Source organism: Silurus aristotelis, assembly GCF_946808225.1.
Source record: "Silurus aristotelis genome assembly, chromosome: 13".
NCBI classification, from domain to species: Eukaryota; Metazoa; Chordata; class Actinopteri; order Siluriformes; family Siluridae; genus Silurus; species Silurus aristotelis.
This window is the reverse complement of record NC_139586.1, coordinates 575,371-587,956: the sequence shown is the minus strand read 5'-3', so window position 1 is coordinate 587,956 and position 12,586 is coordinate 575,371. Positions and strand designations below refer to the sequence as shown.

Sequence of the window (12,586 nt, the reverse complement as noted above, 5' to 3'; positions counted from 1 at the left end):
CTGGAGCACAAAGGGGTTAAGGGCCTTGCTCAAGGGCCCAAGAGGGGTAGCTTAGTGGTGTCTGGGCTTGAACCTCCAACATTCTGTTGAGTTACTAAGAGCCTTAACCATCCAGCCATTCATTCATTCATTCATTCATTCATTCATTCATCTACATTGTGAGATGATGATAATGATGATAATGGTGATGATGGCCACGCCCCCTCAGTAACTAACGTAGTCTAAAGCCTAATGCTTTTTGTCAAATATTTTTTTTGTTGTTGCTATTTTAATGCTCTAAGGCAAAAATACACACGTTTTACAGGTTAGTCTTATTTAATTAAAGGTAATTAATAGTTTGTTTGACACTGGATCGAGGGGGCGGAGTTATTTTCAGATCTATTTATCGTCCTTTCAACATTTGTGCCAGTGCTGAATTGAAAGTTCTGCCGATTATTATAAGGATAATAAAATGTAAATCAATGCAGAATAGATTCTTAAATATATACCAAAATTTAGCTTCATTTCATAATCTGTAATTTAATCGCTACTCTGAGGGTCTATACCGCGGCGGTGATGAGGCTCCTGCTGTCCCTCCTCCACGCTTCTGCCTTTTCACTATTTGTGTATCATTGCGCGCTGAGCGCCGCAGAACCCTGCATGGTTTCGGTTTATTATAATAATAATAATAATAATAGCAACAACAATAATAATAATAATAATAATAATAATAATAATAATAATAATAATAATAATAATAATAATAATAAATCAACAACAACATTATAAACTTACACACGATCCACTGGGAGAAAACCTGACAGACCCTGAGAAATATAAACCTAAAAATCAATAAAGTGTGTAAAATGTGAATGAAGAGTTAAACCAGCACTGAAGGTGTCGTGAGCTCTGCTGAGGAGGGGGGGGATAGTGCGTGTGTGTGTGTGTGTGTGTGTGTGTGTGTGTGTGTGTGTGTGTGTGTGTGTGTGTGTGTGTGTGTGTTTTACCTCTCACATTCCTCATTTGTCGCGCTTATATGTTTGGGAGAGCAGTGTGATCCGTTCATGCTGGAGAAAAGATCACCCTGAGCACCATCAGGATCAGACAACTGATCAGATCATTGATGAAAGCATCAGAAGAAGCTGCTGCAGTGCAGTGCAGTGCAGTGGATTCAGTACAGTACAGTCCGAGAGCAAACGTGAGCAGAAAGACCAATACAAGCTGCAGTGGAAGCCAGTGAAGCAGAACCAGACTACTGATCTACAGAGTTGAGGAATACATCTCCAAAATCACCACCACCAACATCTCCACCTCCAGCATCAGCACCACCAGCAGCACCACCCAGGAGCTGTGGGTTTATCTGGTAAATAAGAGCATTGTTGTGTTTGTGTTGCAGTCATACAGGTTCTCAACAACATCTCAGTCACTCCTCATATCCTCGAAGCATGAATGTTTCCATGCATGATGCAGTTTTCACACGCCATAATGCATCTACAGTGGTGCCATTAGTTCACATTGCAGTGTACAGGCATCTCCGTAACTCTGTGTGTGTGTGTGTGTGTGTGTGTGTGTGTGTGTGTGTGTGTGTGTGTGTCATCACATGAGTTCCATGAATTAATGTATCACCAATCACAATACACATCAGTCAGGTGTCCATGCAGTGGAATGCAGATTTCTCCTCCTAATCTCTTCAGATCCGTGATGGACTTCCATGCAATCGCACGATTATTCCTGAGATACACGTCTCCATATACACGCGCTCCATCAATAAATGTGTGTTATATGAGTCTATCATGCTGCTGAAACAGAGCCATCATAGAACATGTCATATTTGTAATGGTTATAATAGATATTGTATTGGTTTTATTGGACCTCTGTTGGTCATTTATTCCTTCTAATGGTCTTCTAATGTTTCTACAGGCAGCTCTATAGTATGTAGATATAGTACATTATTCATTATGTTTGTAAAACGTTTAGGGATTTACCGATGCACACAATCTCACTTTGTAATCCACACTGTTTTAGTGGAACAGCTGAACGGGTTTGTAATGGAATGTGTAGTGGAGACCATTAGAATTTTTATGATGGATTAAATCTTTTTTTTCCGCTGGGTCGAAGAGTCTGGATATATCTGTATATATGTATAATGTATATATAACTCAGAATTGTTGACCTAATTATGAATTCACATCATGTTCCTACATGCAGTAGATGTTTTTTACAGAAAGATCAGGAAACAGTAGAAAATATTCCAGTGATGAAAAAGTGCAACCCAAATGCTCTCGGTTCTATTACTCTGTATTTAAATCTCTTAAGTGACCACAAACATCTTTATCCAGGAGTCCAGGGTCTAGCACCATCACACACACACACACACACACACACACACACACACACACACACACACACACACACACACACACACACACACACACACACACACACACAATCTAATATGGAGAGCTCTCATACTCGTTGGTTCTCTCTCTGGAAGGCAGATTCTCTGTGCTTCTCTATGATAAAGACACTTCTACATGAAATGCAGCTTCTCGGTTCACTGCAGCCAGAATGCACCAGGATTTACTTGAAAGTTGAGCACATGACAGATCAAGATGGCTGCTTAGGCTTTCTGACATTCAAGGAGAATAAAACCTCATTATTGTTTTAACTAATCCTCATTTTGCTGTGATGGTCTTCAACCTATAAGCGTGAGGAACGAAGGGAGAAATGTTTTCGAGGCACCAGGAAAACGGTTACTTTTGTCATCATCTGGAAGGAAACATGGGTCAAAAGAAAATGGAACACAACTCACCCAGAATATACAAGACATACTGGACCAGAACCAAGGAGAAACAGATCGATTGAAAGACCGGATGAAGAGGAACCGTAAATCATGGAACAAAACAAAGACGTAATAAGATCATTTATATAAAGTACTAATAACAGATAATAATAATAATTGCACGCGGTCACTTAAATTAAATGTTGAATCCAAAAATCCACATTTCAAAATCTCGAAACTCAATAATTAAAATAATGTAACAAAAAAACTGATATTAAAAAGAACTGCATATTAAAATCTTTATGGTTGGATCACAGACAAGTCCATTAAATATCTGAACTAATGAGCATTTTGAAATAAATTCACTGCATGAACACTAAAAGGTGGATGATATACAGAAACAAATCTGATCAGAAGTTCTCAGTTCTAGAAAAATATCAGATTTATATTCAGGAGCACTTTTAAGTCCTAATTCTAATATTACAACTAACCAGTTTTTGTCATAGGCCCCTGTTTGTTACATGATCCAAACAAACTCAGTTCCACATGCACTGAATTCAGAACCAGTTTAAATGATTGTGGTTGTGAAGCTGAAGCTACTCTGAAACCCGAGCAGAAATGATGCAGTGAAGAGTGCAGTACACGTGCAGGTTGAAAACAAGCCCCAGGTGGTAACGGCGTTCCCTCAGAGATCAGATGATCCCTGAAGCTTTGTTTCGAGAACTTCAGCATGAGTGTGAGTGGATAATGACAGAAACTCCACCGTTATGAAAGTGTGTCATATTTACAATGATTAATGATATTTACATGAATAAATGAAAAAAAAAAAAAAACGCCCTCGTAATTAAACTGAGTTTTCATGGATTAATGATTAAAGGAGTGTAGAGGAGATGCAGACAGATGCAGACAGATGTGCTTATCACTTTATTTTAAGAAGCTGTGCGTGGAATTGGTTTCTGTAATTGCAAACAGGACGAATCTACAGCGTTTATTCTCATAGCGTTTTCCCTCTGCAGCATTATTTGGATTGAACATCTCACGTCCTGATGTTACTGAAGTGAAGGAGAACTCAATTCAGAAGGATTTCGTTTGCTGTAAAATGACAGCAGGGGCAAATTGGAGAAAATTATCCATCAGATCTTTTTTATTTGTTTTCAGGTTCAAGAGAATCCATGATGATGCCTGCACGAGAAACCGCCAAGAAGAAACCACCCAAAGACAGCTTAACGTTATTACCCTGTTTCTATTTCGTAGAGGTGAGCACTAAATATCCAATATAATGGTACGGATAACTTTAGAATTATTGGCAACATCATAAAATTCATCCACTTGATTTGAAAACTGAAACGTTCTCAGTTTTCAGAACCTTCTTTTTCTTTTGGGGTATAAAAATGGGGTAGCACACACTGTAGTTGTGTCACTATATGGGAAATATTACATATATGTTTGTACAAAAGAAGGGATTTGGGGAATTTGGGATCATTCCGTATGGAAAAATGGCATTCCATGATCTCATATTTGTGTTTCATTTCTGCTTTATTGATTTGTGTTGATTTTTTGGATGGGTGCCAATAATTCTGGTATACAGTAGGTTTATTTATGGACACTACCTGGTAGTGATCTCCTTCTCATTGGATTGTTCGTGTGACTCGCAGCTGCCCATCGTGGCTTCCTCTATGGTCTCTCTGTACTTCCTGGAGCTGACGGATGTGCTGCAGCCGGCGCAGGTGGGTTTCCGCTGCCATGATCGCTCGCTCAGCATGCCCTACGTGGAGAGCGGAGAGGAACTCATCCCCCTGCTCATGCTGCTCAGTCTCGCCTTCGCCGGCCCTGCTGCTTCTGTGAGTGACCTCGAGTCCTACTGAAATCTCGCAGTATGTCCAGATGTTTCACCATTTATTAATTCTGAATTTGAGAGAAGTTCACTTGCATTGATTTACTCACAAAATGAATCTCGGTTAAACGGGCTAGTTAGTTTTAATAACGCATATAAGCAGTTGTTCTGAATTTCCTCGATGGTTCTTCAAATTGTTGTGTATTTTTGGACTCCTAAAGATGGTTCTTATAAGGGAAAAATCTTGTGGGTTCCTTCATAGAACTTTTATGCATTAGATTGAGATGATAAATTGATCTCTTTTGCAAAATGATTCAAAATTCTGAATAATTATTGGAGAAAACTTGAGGAAAAAATGTCTGTTTTTTTTAATTATTCTTATATTTATCAGTGCTACATTTTCTGAATTATTTTTAGTTATCTGTTTCATTTCTAGTCAGTCAAAGGAACCTGGACGTCTTCATAGTTGTACAGATTTACTTTGGAAAATGGCAGAAGTTTGGAAAAATATCTAGTGAAACATCAGGATCAACCGCAGGGGTTATAAAGCCGTCACCATGTAACTGCTCTCTGTTTTATAGGATGTATATTAGTGGCGATAATGCTTTCTGAAGTGCTCTTTGAACAACATCTGGACTCTGGTTAAACCTCTGTGCTGCAGTTTGCTTTTTTTTTATTGTTGAGAGATGGTCCGGTGTTTGACTTGTCTAGATTATGATTGGAGAAGGTATCGCCTACTGCATGCAGTCCAGGCTCAAGATCGGACCTGGGAACGAGGGAAGCATCAATGCTGGTGGATGCAATTTCAACTCCTTCCTCCGCAGAACTGTGCGGTTTGTTGGTAAGTTATAAATGATAAGGAGTAAAAGATAAGAGTCAAATAAGATGTCTAGTGTACACGTGTACTTACGTCTATAGTTAATCGCGTAAAAAAAAAGTACTAGCAAACTTCCTTATTAGGGTTCAATATCTAAAACTGGATACCTGATATTTTCCTGCACCTTCGGACTCATAATCCTGCACATGGCCTCGCTTTATAAACGCTGCACAATCTGTACAGTTAATGTCTTTATCTTTATTTATATAGTTTTTATAGTTTTTTATATTTCTGTAGCCCCAGCACACAATCACATATTACATGTACAGTACAGACCAAAAGTTTGGACACACCTTCTCATTCAAAGAGTTTTCTTTATTTTCATGACTATGAAAATTGTAGATTCACACTGAAGGCATCAAAACTATGAATGAACACATGTGGAATTATATATGGAATTATATACATAACAAAAAAGTGTGAAACAACTGAAACATGTCATATTCTAGGTTCTTCAAAGTAGCCACCTTTTGCTTTGATTACTGCTTTGCACACTCTTGGCATTCTCTTGATGAGCTTCAAGAGGTAGTCACCTGAAATGGTCTTCCAACAGTCTTGAAGGAGTTCCCCGAGAGATGCTTGCCACTTGTTGGCCCTTTTGCCTTCACTCTGCGGTCCAGCTCACCCCTAAACCATCTCGATTGGGTTCAGGTCCGGTGACTGTGGAGGCCAGGTCATCTGGTGCAGCACCCCATCACTCTCCTTCTTGGTCAAATAGCCCTTGATGCCTTCAGTGTGACTCTACAATTTTCATAGTCATGAAAATAAAGAAAACTCTTTGAATGAGAAGGTGTGTCCAAACTTTTGGTCTGTACTGTACATGTGCAAACCCATGATACTTGGCAGTGAAGAAGATTCTGATGATGTTTCAGTAACACTTAATTGTTCCTTCTCGTCTTTTTTCAGGTGTTCACGTGTTCGGACTTTGTGCCACAGCACTGGTCACTGACGTCATCCAAATAGCCACTGGTTACCACACGCCCTTCTTTCTGACCGTATGCAAACCCAATTACACTTTTCCTGGAGTCTCCTGTGACAAAAACCCTTACATCACTAAAGACATCTGCTCTGGCCATGACCAGCACGCCATCCTCTCGGCCAGGTGATCCCACAATCCCACGCAGCTGACGATCAATATAATAACCAATCACTTTACACTTAGTCAGAAAGGATTTGGAATTAGTTTGATTTTTGCACTTTGTGTATTTATCTCTTTTTTCCTTTCCCCAAGTGCTTTCCATGGTTTTGTCTTACTCTAGACATTTGCTTTCCTTTGTGGCAGGAAAACCTTTCCTTCCCAGCATGCAACTCTTTCTTCCTTTGCTGCTGTTTATATTTCAGTAAGTCTCTCCCTCTCGGTGTGGATGTGTGTCTGTTGGATGACAGGAACAAAGCAAACTAAATGTACCGCTTAGCAAACCCTATTTAATCCTTCTCTAGATAAACAATATTAGCAGAGATTATAATATTAGTGCGTAAACAAATAGATTTACAGCAAAACTTTGCTCAGTTTTTCAGTTGCATGCATTTATTTTGGAATTCAAATTTGATTGTTTTAATTATTTATAACTTGTAAGATATCTGGCAGATTCAGTCGCATCCCATTTTTAGCCACCAGCCTGCCACTATGTAAACATCACAAATCACCAGGCTGATGGAGAGAAATTTGTGCACACGGATACGAACCATCTGCTGTGCTCTCCGTTCCTTTAGATGTACTTCAACTCCACCATCTCAGACAGCACCAAGCTGTTGAAACCCGTGTTGGTGTTCGCCTTCGCCATCGCCGCCGCCCTGACGGGACTCACGCAGATCACGCAGTACCGCAGCCACCCCATCGACGTCTACGTGGGCTTCTGCATCGGCGCCGGCATCGCCGTGTACCTGGTCAGGATCTTTTCCTGTGTATATACTTATGCGTATGGAAGCTGCGCTTTCTAGTGCGATGCAACTCGGTCCTCCAAGGCTTGGCATCTAAAATGGGAGAGCGCAAGTCCTCAGGGGTTTTTCATATCAGTCATTTCTTTTCTGCTTTGATGTTTTTCCTCAGTTTAAAAATAGATCGCAGTGAGAAACCGGGTTTCTTTGCATCCACTGATGTATTTTCTTTGATCTTTGATCTTTTAATTTTTTTTTATAAATACAAATCTGATTATATACATAGTTCACACGAACCTTTTCTGGTTTGTCCCAGGCGTTCTACGCTGTTTCTAACTTCAGACCGGTGCAGGACACCATCCCCGTCCTGCCCCCGCCCCCTCCGAAGGATGCCCTGCGAGCTCTCGCCCAGAGAGGCCACGATTCGGTTTACAATAAAGCCCATGCCTCTGAGAGCAACGAAGAGATCACGTCACCATCTTCCTTGGACGGCTTGAACCGCCCCATCCAGCGCGAGAAGGCATCTCTGGGCAGCTTGAAGCGAGCCAGCGTAGACGTCGAGCTCCTTGCGCCCCGTAGCCCTATGGGTAAGGAGACGATGGTGACGTTCAGCAACACTTTACCCCGTGCTACAGCTGCAGGCCCTGAGGAACCTACACGCCGTCTGGTAACGGTGCCTGTACCTGTGGACCCAATGCGCTCGCACCAGCTGGTCTCTGAATGGAAGCAGAAGTCCTTGGAGATGCGCAGTGCAAGTCTGCAGAGCGAAGAGGGCAGTAAAGAGTCCTCTGACTTTGGTGACGACACCACTGAGGAAGAAAGTGCGCCTTCTACACTATACAGTGCCTCCGTACCACATCCCACCAAGTCGCCCAATCCACCAGCTGGAGCAAGAGTAGTGATGCCCCCCAAGCCACCAGTTCCTCCCCCGGTGTCTCCAAAGAGTGCGAGCACCCGTGCTAAGTGGCAATCCATCACAGAGAAGAGTGGGGCCAATATTCCAGGTGCTCTCAGGGCAACAAATCAACCTCGCATCATGCAAGTTATCGCGATGTCCAAGCAGCAGGGTCTTCTGTCCAGCACGCCCAAATCCTCTGAGGCCTCCTCCTCCTCTGCCACCTCATCTATCACAGGCACTGAGTCACCTCCCTATCGGCCACCATCTGAACGTGACAGCAGCTCTGGTATCATCACAGTAGATGCCCATGCCACCCATCACCCTGTAGTCCACATGGTCTCCAACCCTGCCAATCCCTGGGAGTGGAGAGGAACCTCAGATGGGAACATGACTGAGTCATATGAACTCAACGACCTGAACCGTGAGGGCTCTAGAGGATATCGACAGGTCAAGAACAGCTCACTGTGCTCCTCAGCCAGTGAGGCTGACCTCGATTCCCTCAAGCCTTTTCAAACCCCTCAGCCTTCTCAACCGCTCCAGCTCCCGAAGCTTGACCAAACCATTGAGGGGCGCAGTCTGCGCTGCAAAACCCCTCTGGTGCTTATCGATCGGGAGAACCCACAGAACCATCAGGAGAACTTCTACAAAAAGCTGCAGAGTGGAAAACGTTTCAAAGAGTGACAACCAAGGTGCGACTTCTAAGAGCACAAATGATGCAGGTTGGACATGTATCACTATGCATCACTCAGACTCTCATTCTCTTTTTGTGCATCTTTTAGTTTTGCTCACGAGTGAAGGGAAAGAAAAACGAGAAGCAGAAAATCAGCACAATATTTTTGGTCTTATTGCAGTAGAATGGAAACCTAATGAAGAACATTTACATCTATAAACTTTATTTATCAAAATTCTCAGATTTCTAATATAAAAAAAGGCTTATTGCGAGGTCGCTATTATGTTTTGTGGCCTTTTATCTGTTGTTACTTGATTTTGAAGCACATGCGTCTGAGCCTATGATGTCAAGTGGATTTCATCTATTTATGTCTTTTAATGTGCTTTTTTCTTACGATATATATTGCCTTGGGGATAATAATATTCTAAGATAAACAATTTAATGGAGTTCGAATGAATCGGCTTTCTCCTCGTGCAGGAAAAAGTTGAACTTCCTTTCCGAAATGGGGAACGGAGCTGTTTTCACACATGGAGCTTACAGAATCACACGCTCAGATCCCGACTGTAGTTTATTCACACCTGATATATTTCATAAACGCAATTACGATGCATTTTTGGAAACAAAATGGTGAAACTGGTATTTATGAGCTCCATGTCAGAATGACGCTACTTTTCCCAGCAAAAGTCTTCTGGGGGAAAAAAAAATCTATTTTTAATAAAAGAATACATTATTCAGAGCACTTACAAATAAAGCACAAAAGAAGTGACATTACAGATATAGATTCTAGTAGTTCTAATAAAAAGGATGTTAATAAGTGAAGGGGGGGGGGGGGGGGGTTTAAGGTGTTTTACCATCTGCATTTTTTTCTCTTCTCTTTTCTCCGGCATTGGAAAGCCTGTGGCTCGTGCTCGCTTGCCGATGGACTACTGCATGTTAATGTTAGTGGTTGTATCAGTTGGAAGTTCAGCCTTGTCACAGTGATGAATTAAACTTGATCAGTGATCGTCTTTGTATTGTGTGGATCTGAAGCACATCGAAAGAACAACAGCGTGCAGACGTGTGAAGATACAATAATAATTAATTCAATAATACATTAAAACATTGCGATAATCTCGCCGAACCTTTTGAGCACATTTGGAAAATGATGAGATCAGCATGATATTGTATTAAAATGTGATGTTTTTAAACGTCCGATTTTTATTGTTCTTTATAACACTTGTTCCCAGTGCAGAGGCTAATCACTAGCGTTCACGTGCAGAAGTGCACAAAGAACCTGGAAATCATCCTGCAGAACGTACTCTGTTATAAATAAAAAGACGCCAATTCCAATACGACTCGAGTAAAATTTCTCTGAGTATCTGATTGGAACAGAACTTGAGTATTTGTCTCGTATTAAACGTTGACTCAAAGATGCACTCGTCCTCAACACCAAGACATAGAAGATACTGTACATACACCATGTTCTCGTATATCTTTAATAGAGTGTGAAAGGATCTGGTCTAATCTATCAATGATCAGCCGATGATCAGCACCAGCCGTCTGTGATTCATGAAGTCATGGTGGATTCACTCACTGTGATTAAATCAGTAATAGTAAGATCTGATAGCTGATAAATATCCAATTCATTCCGAGTTTGATTTTCGCAGGCGATTATAATTAACTATCGACCAGAGAACGACAAATTGACCACTTTATAGTTAAAATAATGTGCATGTCTCATGCACGATAGAAGTGATTTTGTAATCCACCTGTTCCCATGGCCATGTTTGCTGTGTGCTCATCCTAAACTCATGCAGTGTGCAGTAAAGCAGGAAGCCTCGGGTGTGATGGAGATCTGGATCTGGATCAAGTGCTGAACTTGTGAGTGCTTTTTGGTATTTAACAGCAAACCAGGAACAAGCCACAAATCAGGCTCTTGTTTTTATTATTCGTGTATTTTGTGTTTATTGATGTGAATAATATGAATTTATATTGGCTCAAGCGTTTAAATAAATTGGTATTGTATATAAATAGGTCAATATTGGAAGCTTAGAAGATCATGCTGATGCTCATCATCCATGTCCACACATCTTCAGGTGGATGGGACACAACAACAGATCATATCAGCTTCCTCACCTGTCAGCTGGGAAAAGAAATCTGAGGGATCATGTGGCAGAGACTCATTAAAAGTTTCTTAGCAATCTTCTGCTTGGTGATGGTGAGGCTGTGTCACTGAAGCTTCAGGTTCCTGTTGATATCTGGCTTCTCGGTTGAATGCCAACCACTTTTCTGAGATCTTTTCCACCACAGTTGTGAATTATCCAGACTTCCTGTTAGACTCTAATTTTAACAGGGTGTTGAGGGATGTGTGTGTGTAAAATCCTCACCATTTTCTCGAACAGTAAAACCAGACAGCCATGAAGTCACGCTTTACCACTGACACCGCAGCAGATACGAAGACACGCAGGCCCTCGTTACCAATCGCACCTGAACTTCCTCCAGCATTTGTGAGCCTGGTGTTCTTTACATCCTCCACACTTTACAAACGCCCCCTCGATGCTCCACGGCCCGTCCATAATCTACTTCTCTTTTATTTATTTTCTTCCTTCCAGGCAAACGGGGCTCACGCTGTTGCCATGGCAACCGGTGGCTGAGCAGTATGAAGCAATTTATCATTTTAATGAGAAGAGTGTGAGGGACAGGGTGAGGAGGGGCTTCAAAATCACAACCAGAGAGACACGCAAGACATGTCATCGTGTGTTTAGACCACGCTACAGTAATGTCCTGAGCATGCACTAATGTATCCTGGAATGAAGCAGTTACTCGGGAATTTGATCTGATCACGAGAGATATCAGGAGGAAATTAGTTCATGTTTAATCCATGCATTTCGCATTGTCCCTGATGGGGGTGTTTGATCTAATGCATGTCTAGAATGAATATGCTGAGTCTGCAGATTTCAGCTGAACCTCATCCTGAGATGTACAACGCTGTAGGAAGAAAATCATCACATTTCATTTACAACGACCTCGAATTTATTCCCTCCGAATGGAGAATATTGGTGATATTTTCACTCTGTTTCCAATACACTCATTCTGATATTATTTTCATTAGGATTCTTTTAATGTCCTGCTGCTTTTTCACACCTCCATTCATTTACATGCGAATATAATGATAATGCATTTATAAAAAAAAAATAAGTATTGGAGTTGTTCTGAATATTATCACCTAATTATAAGAATAAAGAAATTGGATGGAATTGACTCAAAAGCAGCTGGAATGGAAACACACTTCAAATAAAACTATAATGGTTTTTCTTGTTATGATTAAATAAATTAATCTGTAATGTATTTTGGTAAAAGAAGCTGTGCCAGTGGCTGAATCGCAGCCCCTTATAAAGAATCAGCAGGGAATAATCCAGTAATTTAGTGATGTATGTGAGTAATACGTGATTTTGCTGTAGATGGTGTAGATGTGATCTTCTTCTCTACCTTGTATCTGTACGCTACATTATCAGTGTCAGCAGGTGGAGCAGAACACATTCTTAAAACGTGAGTTTAGTTGTGATTTATTTGGTTTGACACAGTAAGATGCCTGTTTGTGCTGGAACTCAAGGCCACACCCCCTTCTTCTCTGCCTCTTTGTGTTTAGATGAGTGAAAGAGAGAGTGAGAGAGAGAGAGAGAGAGAGA

The 12,586-nt window shown here is 41.1% G+C and overlaps 1 protein-coding gene across 3 annotated transcripts; it reads left to right on the top strand.

Annotated features, from left to right (window-relative positions):
* The first annotated feature begins 866 nt into the window (after nt 1-866).
* Nucleotides 867-10,105, top strand: plppr3b (phospholipid phosphatase related 3b). 3 transcript variants are annotated; one of them, XM_083557870.1, is made up of 8 exons: nt 867-1,342; nt 3,920-4,017; nt 4,417-4,602; nt 5,307-5,436; nt 6,379-6,574; nt 6,755-6,812; nt 7,186-7,359; nt 7,667-10,105. In XM_083557870.1, the coding sequence occupies exons 2-8, from the start codon at nt 3,934-3,936 to the stop codon at nt 8,927-8,929; spliced, it is 2,091 nt and encodes a 696-aa protein (XP_083413996.1). In that variant the 5' UTR covers nt 867-1,342; nt 3,920-3,933; the 3' UTR covers nt 8,930-10,105. The 3 variants fall into 3 exon arrangements, with proteins under 3 accessions (XP_083413996.1, XP_083413995.1, XP_083413994.1); XM_083557869.1 differs by having other exon boundaries at nt 1,255-1,357; nt 3,929-4,017; XM_083557868.1 differs by lacking the exon at nt 867-1,342 and adding an exon at nt 3,449-3,497.
* The last annotated feature ends 2,481 nt before the right edge of the window (nt 10,106-12,586 follow it).

Bases quoted from the DNA above. Each gene is read 5' to 3' on its own strand.
- plppr3b (XM_083557868.1), top strand. From the start codon at position 3,458: ATGATCCCTGAAGCTTTGTTTCGAGAACTTCAGCATGAGT. The intron at 3,498-3,919 runs GTGAGTGGATAA...ATTTGTTTTCAG, and splicing joins TCGAGAACTTCAGCATGAGT to GTTCAAGAGAATCCATGATG. The intron at 7,360-7,666 runs GTCAGGATCTTT...GGTTTGTCCCAG, and splicing joins CCGGCATCGCCGTGTACCTG to GCGTTCTACGCTGTTTCTAA.